The 10,476-nt window shown below is 54.9% G+C and overlaps 2 protein-coding genes across 4 annotated transcripts; both read right to left on the reverse strand.

Annotated features, from left to right (window-relative positions):
* Window positions 1-567: 567 nt before the first annotated feature.
* PV09_07856 lies at window positions 568-5,300 on the reverse strand. 3 transcript variants are annotated; one of them, XM_016361680.1, is made up of 3 exons: window positions 4,214-5,300; window positions 2,165-4,007; window positions 568-2,096 (listed from the first exon to the last, which is right to left on the reverse strand). In XM_016361680.1, the coding sequence occupies exons 2-3, from the start codon at window positions 3,971-3,973 to the stop codon at window positions 1,728-1,730; spliced, it is 2,178 nt and encodes a 725-aa protein (XP_016210540.1). In that variant the 5' UTR covers window positions 3,974-4,007; window positions 4,214-5,300; the 3' UTR covers window positions 568-1,727. The 3 variants fall into 3 exon arrangements, with proteins under 3 accessions (XP_016210540.1, XP_016210539.1, XP_016210541.1); XM_016361679.1 differs by having other exon boundaries at window positions 2,165-4,066; XM_016361681.1 differs by having other exon boundaries at window positions 568-4,066.
* Window positions 5,301-7,928: 2,628 nt separating this feature from the next.
* Window positions 7,929-8,953, reverse strand: PV09_07857 (uncharacterized protein). Its single transcript, XM_016361682.1, has one exon. It carries the CDS (start codon window positions 8,374-8,376, stop codon window positions 8,056-8,058), a length of 321 nt encoding a protein of 106 aa, XP_016210542.1. The 5' UTR covers window positions 8,377-8,953; the 3' UTR covers window positions 7,929-8,055.
* Between the last annotated feature and the right edge of the window lie 1,523 nt (window positions 8,954-10,476).

The following is a 10,476-nucleotide window of genomic DNA, read 5'->3' on the forward strand; positions in this document are numbered from 1 at the left end:
CTGCACCTGGGGCCCCGGTCCGATCGCACGCGCTCGTCGTGCTCGATACACCGTGGAAGCCGCGCGCTCACCTGCCCAAGAGTGGGCGCGGGACCTCGCTGTTCCGTCGACTTCATGCCGGACAGGACGACGACGACGACGAGAACGAGGAGGGGGGAGGGGGCGAAGAAGCGGTCGGGCTGGAGGAGGCGGAGGCGGAAGAGAGTTTTACGGAGCCGACGCGAGTGGTGGGTGAGCTTCCCTTGTGCTTTTGCGTCTTGCCACTTCCCTCTTTGTATATCCATTGCGTGTCTGGCTTGTGGGGGCACCCGGACTGGGCGACCGAGCCGGAGCAGCAGCAGCAGCAGCAGCAGTAGTAGTAGTAGTATTAGTAGCAGCCGCCAGCGAGATGGAACGAAAGACTGTGACCTTCAGCGGAGTTCCAAACCCGACCTGGATCAAATCGCAGAGTGGGTCCAGTGGCCTGCGGATATCGAAGGGAGTTTCACGGCAGTTCAACCTCCTGGACTGGACGGAGAGACAAAGAGAGTTGGGAAAAAAGACGACGGAGAGAGTATGGAGTACGAATTTGATAAAGTTTTTTTGTGTCCAATTTGATTCCGCTGTATGTGAGGCTTCTCGACCCGAACCCTTCGAATCGGTGCGTTTCCTTATATCCCGCAATGCCCATTGATTTCCTCCCCTCCACCATAAAGAAGCTCGCAAAGAAAAACATCATTAAATTCCCTCAATCCCATGAAACCCGAAATGTGCAACTGGTAAAGACAGGCCCGCAGCGAAAAGCAAGAGCAGAAAGCAAAGATGCGGAAACACAAACATGCAGATGGCTACTCACTTTGAAAAATGAAAAGCCCCCCAGCACAAGAACGCTCAAGAAACTCCTTCCAACGCCATGCCAATGTATGTTTCGATGAAGTTCGCCAAAAAACACCGTCCCACAATGCGCCGTTGCCTTGAAAAAAAAAGAGAGCAAACATAAAAGCACTTTTAGAAAAAAGCAGAAAGTAGCTGCCCCCAATAATCCCTCGTCGAAGTCCATGACTGCGGAAGAGCGGGGAGGGTGCGACTGAGAAAAAAAAAATAAAACAAATTACAAGACCTGTCTAGCGGGGTTGACGACGCCAAATTGCCCATCCCGTAGCAGGAGAAGAAAATTGAAAAACCTCAATGTAGGAATGGCTTCGCAAATACAAACAGTCTGAATCGAAGAGCGAAGAGCGGCGGTGGAAGCTCATTGGTTAGCTAATCCACCATTTGCTAGAATGCTCGGATGTGTAGTTCCTTCTCATTTCAACCAAATCTCTTCTCGCGCGTCAAGAAAAATGAATCAAAAATATCAACTTGATAAGCCCGTACGAGCGACGAGAATCAGATGCTGGGAGGAAAGGCACAAAGATGATTTTTTTTTCCTCTCTCCCGAGTACGTGCCGTCAACAGAACTCCATGTCTCGTCATGTGTACTAGCGCGTTCAAACAGATTAAGCAGTGAAGCCCTCCGATTTGAATGGTCATGCTACACACACACCAAAACGACACATTTGAGTTTTGTCAACTGCCATACTCGCAGAATAAAAAACAAATCATCTCAGAAAGCCCTTCCAGCGCCCCCTCAATTCTTCAAGTAACTCGTAAGCGGTCGTATGCGTCGTGACAACATTCGCTCGTGTGCAGAATTTCATGTGCACGCGTGGATGCACTTTCATGAGCAGTGTGAGGAGTTAGACTTCTCACAGTGCGGAAACCAGCTGTGGCAAGTCGACCAGAGCAGGTGACGGTGAACGATACTGGGCAATGAGCCGAGGAGAGGTGGTGTTGTGGTACGACGGCGTACTCGATCGAGAAGTGCGATTCGAGTCGTGGGCGCCATCAACCTGGTTTCGCTCTAGGCGCTCAGTCGGGGGACTGTTGGACGCCGAAGAGCTTACGGAGTTGGGGGGGCTTTCGTCTGAGTCCGAGGCAGTGAGAGAGTGGGTTCCGTCGATCATTGGTTGCGGCTGTGGCTCTTTGGTTGCGAAAGAACCAGCCGGAACAGCATGAGGCGCCTTGGGTGCAGCATCTGGAGAGTTTGCTCCGGGAGAACCGGTCTTCGACCCAAACTGTGAAACGACGAATTAGTATTGGGCTTTCCCTGGGGACGGAGGCAATCCTATCGAAGGGGACGTACATAGCAGAACTTTTGGATCAGGTCGTGGTACTCCTGAGAGCCGAGCTCAGGGCGGTCGGACGAAAACTTGGCCGGGTTGGGAGCATCAACAGGCTGCACAGCGGGAGCGTCGGTACGCGGAGCCAGCGAGGACATCTTGTAAACTTCGTCGCTCGACTTTGCACGAGCCAGGGGGCTGTTGTGCGACTGGCCCATCTGGGACTGCGCACGAGTGAGCGCGGCAGAAAGTGAAGCGCCGAAGTCGTATCGGGTACCAAACGCGCCTCCTGTCTGAGGCGAGCCACGCCTCTGCTGCGTGGGGTAGATGCTACCGCCGCGTGCGCGAGAGCGTCGGCTCAGAGGATCCTGCAGCGTGGTACCTGCACCGAACTCGAACGAGGACACCAGGTCGTCGTCATTCGACGACGGGAAGGACCGCGGGCGTGGTTGAGCAGAGTGTGGGGCGTGCCGACTACGTGGAATGGTTCCAGCCGTGCCAGCACCTGCAGATGTGGACACCTTTCTTGGCACGACCTTTTTGACAAAATCGACCTGGTAGTTCATATTGCAATTGTTGTCCCAGTATTCTTGACCGGCCACATTGTACCTCACGCAGATGAACAGCGTCTTGTTCTGGAGGTTCGCCTGGTCGGCTAGTTTGATGTTGAAGTTAAACCGGTCGTACCCGTCGTTGAACTCCTTCTTCCGAATGTCGTAATTGAATTCGGCCGTCACTTCGGACGTCGTCTTCCAGTAGTCGAATGTGAACCGAGCAACGACGTGCTTGGCGAACGCGATGTTAGCACACGCGACGACACCCACAAGCATCTTCTGGTCTGCAGCCAAGAAGATCCGCTCGATCCTGACCGGAGCGATCTCTCGTTCACGGGAGTCCTTGGGAAAGTTGGCCAAGCGAATCTCCCACTCGGTCACGCTGGACTTGTAGCCACCACTGAAAGGGTATTCCGTCTCGCTGTCGTACGTCTCCACAGGAGATGAGCCAGCGCTGACGGCCGACGGTCGATCGACCTGCAAGAAATGTCGAACCTGCTCGATGTCTTCGTTGAAATGCACGGCTTTGGAGAATGTCGGCGTCCCAGGCATGCTGGACGGCCTTCGTCGCGAAGGGGGGCGAAGGGCCGGCTTCACAAGCTCGCCGGACTTCTTGCGGACCATGGGAGGTTTGATGTGCAACTCATCCTCTTCGCTGTCGGAGGAAGCGGCCTGCGACGGAACGTCGGCGAGCTTCGACAGCTGGATCTCACTCGACGACCGAGAGTGAGCGATCTTTCGCGCGGATGGCGTCAGAGCAGGACTGATGGTGCCATTCGCCTCAGCTCCCGTCTTCGACAGAGCTGAAGCGTCACTTTTCTTTTCGTGATCCGGCGAGCCCGTGCGTTTGACCAAGACGATGTTTTTCAGCGAGTCGGCCAGGTCTTGGATCTGCTTGCCACGGCCGCGCTCCTCGTCGTCCTCAGAAGTGAGAGACGAGTCACCCGGCGAAGTCGTGGGAGCCTCCGCCGACACTTGCTCTACCGCGTGCGGTCGCGAGGAGAGGTTGCCATTCTGCGCCCGAGCCGGAGAGTGCATGTGCAAGCCATGGTCTATGGCTGAAGTTGATCCGTGGATGGTGGCGGTGACGGGAGCGGGCTGATGTTCCGCTATCGACGGCGACCGTCTGTGCTTCTGGATGTATGCGGCAGACCTTGATCTCGGCAGGCCGGGACGGTGAGAAGAATCGAACGGGCCCTCATACGAGTGGTTCCTGCTGAGGATAGGGCTGTTCGCATTGGAAGATGCAGGCGACCGCGTGGGTGGCGTGTAAGGCATTCCTTCTCCGAGAGCGTGTAGAGGAGAAGAGGGTCTAGGTACGTGAAAAGCAGCGTTGCATTAGAAGAATGTTCAAGTCGAAGGGAGATCTAGCTGTCGTGCGAAAGGGAGAAAAAAAATGTTAGTGACGGTGTTGAAGTGCGATGCGATGTGGGAACATGGCAGCTGACGAATCAAGGCAGAGGAAGCACGAATGCAAAGCCGTTGAGGCTGATTGTGTCATAGGCAGGACGGACTTACAGAATACAGGGCAGGCGTCGTGAATGTGATTCGACGACGGATGGGCGACGATAACGAAGACCCGCTGTTTGATAGGGCAGAAATATAAAAGAGACGATCGAAAGGTTCACTGCCGGCGAACGGTTCGAGAAGGTGTCGTCGTGTGCGTGCGCTTCGACTCTATGATTGGGCGACGAGGTGGCGTCCAAAGGCCAGAGACAAGCAAAGCAATTGCTCAGGCCACGCACCGTCGAAAGCAATGCTTGGACGGACAAAGAGGAGCAGAGCAGGCGCGATCCGGTGGGATCCGGGGAAGACGAAGGTCGAAGGGCGGATGTCGAGGGGACCTGCTTGGAGCAGCAGATGCAGGACGCGTGTGCGGGACGAGCTGCGTTAAGCCCGGCCGAGAAACGCGAAAAGATAGGAAATGAAATAAGACGCAGTGCGAGACAACGGCGGCGAAAGGTTTCCTCTCTGCTCGCCAACGGTGCAGAAGCCCTCTGTAAATCACTCCTCGATCTGGGAGGGGGGGCACAGGCAATTGGGGTGGAGGAGGAGGATGAGGAGGAGGAAGAGCAAAGATGTTGGGAGGCGGAGAAAAGAGGTGGGAAGACGAAGCAGAAGAACGAAGGTGAGCGGCGGCCGGGATGTGATTGGGTTGGGGGGGGAGACGAGAGTGGGACGGCGTGCGAGCAGCGGGCGCGCTGGCTCTGGAGGTCGAGTCGCAGCGAGCAGGCGGGAGCCGGCCAGGCGTGGGCTGGACAGGGGTCGCGTCCTGGGGCTGGGATGTCGATGCGTGCGATGCTTTGATAAACGCGGCCTAGGCCAATCTGCACCTTGTGGTGGGCTGATGCACGGCCGGCCCTAAAGGTCTTGTCTGTAGCGTTCCAGGATGGGCCGATGCGAAATCTGTGCTGTAGCGAGGCTGCTGCTGCTGCGGGCCTTTTGACGTCTGGTGTGAGCGGGAACGACCATGCACCCCAACAAGAGCACGGGGCCGTACGCTGCTGCTGCTGCTGCTGCTGCTGCTGAGGCCCGTAATGGCTTTGCCGGCTCTAGCCTGGCTGTGATGACTTTTCTTCTTCCTTCTTCTTCTTCTTCTTCTTCTTCTTCTCCTCTCTTCCCTTTCCTTCCTTCCTTTGCCTCCCGTGCTGAAGATGTTATCGAGATGACCGGCGGCTTGCGAGCGGGAGAAACCCGTGCAACAAAAACTTGAAAAAAAGAGAAATTCTATGCAAAACGAGGCCCCGTCCAATCGTTCGAGACAAGAATTGGACGATGATAAAACACCCGGCCCGTGTGTGTCGAGCCACAATCAGCGCCAACAACGCAGCCTTTTTAAAACCGGATCGGCTGAGCCTAGGGCGGGCGGCGGGCGGCACTGTGATGCTATAGCGCTAGGTGGGTCGTGTCCGTTGTTGGGGGAGAAAGGAGGCAGAAAGGCCCCAAAATAATATGCGAGACCATGTCTTTCCCCCCCCAAAAGCCTTTTTTTCTGGTTAAATCTTTGGGTGGTGGCAGCGCCGGATCGACGGCCAACGCGTGCTACTGCCGGTGCTGGTACCTGGGAATGGAACGCACACACGCTGGTTGTTTCGTCCTGGCTTGTCTCTTTGGTCTCCCCTCTCCCCTCCGCGGCTGGTACGTAGTGGTGACAATGGGGTGACAAGACAAAGCACGTACATACGCAAAAAAGTTTGGCGCCGATCGAACGATGTGAAATGTGCGCGTCTCTCCGCGTTTCGAGCAGATCCCAGGATGTTCCTGTTGCTTTACCCACTCGTCCTTTCGGACCTCTCCGTCTGCTCACGTCAACGTCCACAATGCGGGCAGAAGTTTTGAGCGGACGTGCTATCCGTTCTCGCTACGACGGTCCTTCTCCGACCTCACCGAAGAACCGACAGGAGAGCGTCTGCTGCTCTCCACGTCAACGATGAGTGATGATGATGATGATGATGATGATGATGATGATGATGATGATGATGATGATGATGATGATGATTATGATGATGATTATTATTATGATGATGATTATTATTATGATGATGATAACCTGCTCCGACCCAGCCCATGCAATAATTCCGTCGTGATGAATTCGCCATTGCGCACACGTCGGCTTCGTCATGCCGCAACCCGTGAAACTAACCCCCCCCCCCCCCTCCCCCGCGCCACCAAATAGATGATACACACTCGACATCGTGCTCAGCTGTGTTGACGGCCTGCTTCTCGAGACCGCCTTTTCGCCATTGCCAGGCTCTGCCTACTCTTGGAGGCAACGTTTAGGCCATGGCAGACCCGCATCAGAAACGTTCTGCTGACATCATGTTCGCATAAAGAAAAAAAAAAAAACCACCCCAAGCGTGCGACAGTCTGCGATCTCCGGCTGCGGAGGCAGCAGCAACGTCCAATGCTTTTCCTCCGAACCTGCCGTTTTCTTGCTGCAGTCGATGAGGCGTCCGTGCTTGCAGGATGCCTCTCTTTCATCCTGGCGCTGCGTGTCGTTCAGCGCATTTTTGGCGTGTGCGTTTGTGCGTGCTGCGTGTGTTCTAGCCAAGGCAGAGTGCAAAGACGCCACCCACGTTTTTTTTTCCCCCATCGTCTTTTTGCCCCCCTCCCCCCCCCCAAAAAAAAAATAAGCCGGAAAGAAAAAAGCAAAAAGGAAAAGGGAAAGGAACGAAACGTGAAAGAATCGAAGTGCCATTGCAGCCTCGACAACGGCGCGGCCGACACTTCGTCTGGCGCGCGATCGTCCCCCTGGCCGCGTCGCCCTCCTCGCCATCCGCTGATCGTCCTGATCGCCCGGCGGGACAGAGTACCAATTGGCCTTATCTCGTCGCCGTCCCGTCCGTCCAAGAGGCGTCGCATCGACCCCGCCGTCGCGCGAAACAGGGATGTGCCGCCTTGGAATCAGTTTGTCGCCCCATCAAATGGAAAAAAAAAATTGAAAAGCTGCAACCACCAACACCACCACCGTGTGGCGGTGCCGTGCAAAGTCTCTTTCTGCCCGTTTTATTTCTGTTACTACCTTTTTTGATTTCGCCACGAGCTCAACGGACTAACGGGGTGATGAGATGGCTTTTGATTTGCTGCTAAGCTGAGAGCTTTGGGGCGACTCTCCTTCGATCCTCTGCGACGGCTGCATACGAGGCTGCTGCGAAACGTCATTGGCTACGTTCGCACGCTTGGCGCTTCTTCGTCAAAAACCTGCCCTCTGTTGTGCTCTTGCTCTGCTCGCGCCTGGTTGGGTGGTTCGCACGTCCATTCCGCCCTTATCATTGGTCTTTGTTTACTCAGGCAAGAAAAATTCTTTTCGTTGTCTTTTCTTACAGACCTCGATCCTCGCCTTATCTCTCGTCATAGATTCTGCTGAGCCACACACAGCTTCTCAGCCCCACCCCACCCCTTGCCTTCTCACGCTCGGACCGACTCAGGATGAATGATCACGAAGCACCACAGTAAAGAAAGAAAAGACAATCATTGTTCGAACCAAAAGGGTAAATTTCAACAATCGAATTGGCTCGTGTATGGGGTTGTGCGCTGCGTGTTTGCTCGGAAATAAAGCAATGTATTCCCTACCGCATCGACCGCCGCCACTCTTTTCTCCCGCTTACCTGCTTGCGCTGTGAAACTAAACTCTACGCCTGGTGTGCCCGGAGCGGTCATCATGGGACCAAGCATGTCACAAAAACGCCGTCCGTGGGGCCCGTCAAAGAGCAACAGCCTCGCGGGCGTCGCGGGGGGGGGGGGAGAGAAAGAAACAAACGACAGGCTTTCGCAATCTCGTTTCGTCTTGTCTGTTCGGCCTGTCCATGCGCTGCGCTCGCCATTGGCTCCTCCCGGGTCACGGGCCTCCACGCTTCAATCTATGCGGCGTGAGCTGACGAGCAATGACGTATTGATTGTGAGCCAAAATCGTGCTTCTCTCCGCAAAACCGGTCTCCGCTCTCGTCGCTGTGCTCGCGGTCCTTCTTTCCTGTCTGTGCGGTCCCGTGCGCGATCGCATTCGCCCTTTTTACGTCGTGTACTGCGTACGTTGTCACCGTCCTGCGGCCGGGGTCATGTGGATTTTCCCCCCTTTCACGACGGGGTTGTGTCGCCGCCGTTCCAAATCCGCGCTTCCAAACCCCATGCACGATTGAGGAATTCCCCCTCTTCGTGCTAGAAATCCCATGTTGGCGGACCATGCGGGAGCCAGGCTGTCTCCTCGGAAGCACCACCACTAAAACCGCCTGCTTCGGAAGCAGATCGCCAGGCGAGTGCCCGGTCCTGGTCAATTTTTTTTTTCATCAAAAACACACAAAAATGGTCAGGTTTCCAAGCTAACTTGTGCGCTGAGCCTGTCAGCCCCCCCGTCCTAGCCAATTTCTCCATTGCGAATCTCGAAATTCGATGTTCGGTCGACCGACCGCAACAGCGCTGCCTTCGAGGCCTGGTTTTTTTTGTAACATTGCTTTTTTTCCTTGTTTGGCGGCGCTCAACATCCCTCCCCAATTTCCCTGGGCATTATCCAGGTACGACACTTGGGGCGGTATATTGGCATGACGTGAACTTTCGACGGCAGCGCGTACCTGTCCCAAACGATGTACCTTGTGACCTGTTCCGGATCGACGATGTCTCTCCTCTTAGCTCACCCGTCGTTGGTGCGGCACGACAAATTGCTATCCCGTAGTCAGAGTGTGCCGCGCGCGAAGCTAAAGCGGGCTCCTTCTTGAACGCTGGGACCCGCGAGTGGCCGCGCCGGAATGCCTCGTCAGAGCACACCGTTCGCGGCAGAAGGAAAGTTGCAGTTAGCTTGCCTTTTTTATTCTCGAAGCTCGTCTGAACCGGTGCCCCCGGCTACGGACGCGACGACGACTTCAGTTTACCAAAGAGCTATTTTCACGCAGTACCCGCTTCTCCATCATTGGCATCCGTCATTGTCATGTTTTATGCGCTTTGATCCGAGTAAGCGTAGCGACTGCCGGGCTTTCCTGTTTGCGGCTCAAGCGTCGTCTCAGCACGCATTCGGAGTGGAGCAAATTTCGCTTTGGGGCGCCTCGTTCACCGACTCCGTCATCCTCTCCTTCAACTCCGCGCCTGCAGATCGATCGATCGACGGGCAGTCCTTCATTGGCGAAACAGCAGACGAGGCAGCCATGACAATCGTTTCGCGTGCAGTTGTTCCCCCTTCGTCCTTTGCTCTCACGCACGACGCTCGTAAGATCCAGCAGGCATCGCCTCCGCTGTCGGAGAGTGTCAGCAGGCTCCGAAGAGGTGTGTGCTCAATAGCAGCATCGGACACACACAAGTCGCAGGCGTTGCAAAGCAACCGTAGATCTGCCGTCTCAGAATTTTACTTTGCAGCGTCCGAACAGTCTGATTGCTGGACGAAGTCTGAGGAAGAGACCAGGTTTTGTCATCCGTACAAGGTTGGGACACAAAAAGCGCTGCGCCGTCGCCCAGTCAATGCCCACCTTGTGGCGAGGACCTCACATCGCACACACTTTTAAATGAAGACGCATAACATGGCTCACTAGTATATTGATATGCGTTTTTTGCACTGTGGCGCGCGGGCGCACCTGGTACGAGCTCATCCTATCGGCAACAATGGTGTTTTCCTCGCACACTCCATTTTATTACTGCTCAACCCGCTGGACATCGAACGCGGGCAAATCGTTGGAGATTTCCACCTCAGCTATCAGCCAGCGCACTTCCCGATCTCGCTTCGCAGACCCCATGATAAGGAAGGGAAGTGTCCGTTACGAAATCCATTTTTTGGTGAGTAAGAAAAAAAAATTAATTGTTTTTCACACAATTTGGTGGCGAGCTTTCGGGTCAGAATACCACCGATGACCGTAGGAATGGTCACTCTTGAGAGGGCACGCCACAGAAGAGGGAGAGGGGAGGGAAAAAAAAATCCCACCAAAAGCTTCTGCTCCACCACATCAGCAGCGTTTCCGGCGTAGGGGTTATTCGCCACCTGCACAAATGTCTCTTTTTTACGTAGGAGTGAGATCTCTATTATAAATTCGTTGCAGTAGTGATGAATCATTCCATCATGGATAGGAAACCACTGTCCAAGGGCCGGAACGGCACCAGCACCAAAGGGAGATGCCAGGGCGCGTACAGCGCTTAACCGATTGTCCTTATCTTTCTTCCTATCCCAGCCATCCTCAACCTTACGACGGGCGACGGCACTACCCTTTCCAAGAGACCCTGAAGCAGAGACGGTGCAGTAGTGCGAAGATATCTACGATGACCCTGCAGTATTAGATGCTCTCAAAAAGAAAGATTTAGCTACCCTT

The sequence above is a fragment of the Verruconis gallopava genome (genome assembly GCF_000836295.1).
Source record: "Verruconis gallopava strain CBS 43764 unplaced genomic scaffold supercont1.33, whole genome shotgun sequence".
NCBI lineage: Eukaryota > Fungi > Ascomycota > Dothideomycetes > Venturiales > Sympoventuriaceae > Verruconis > Verruconis gallopava.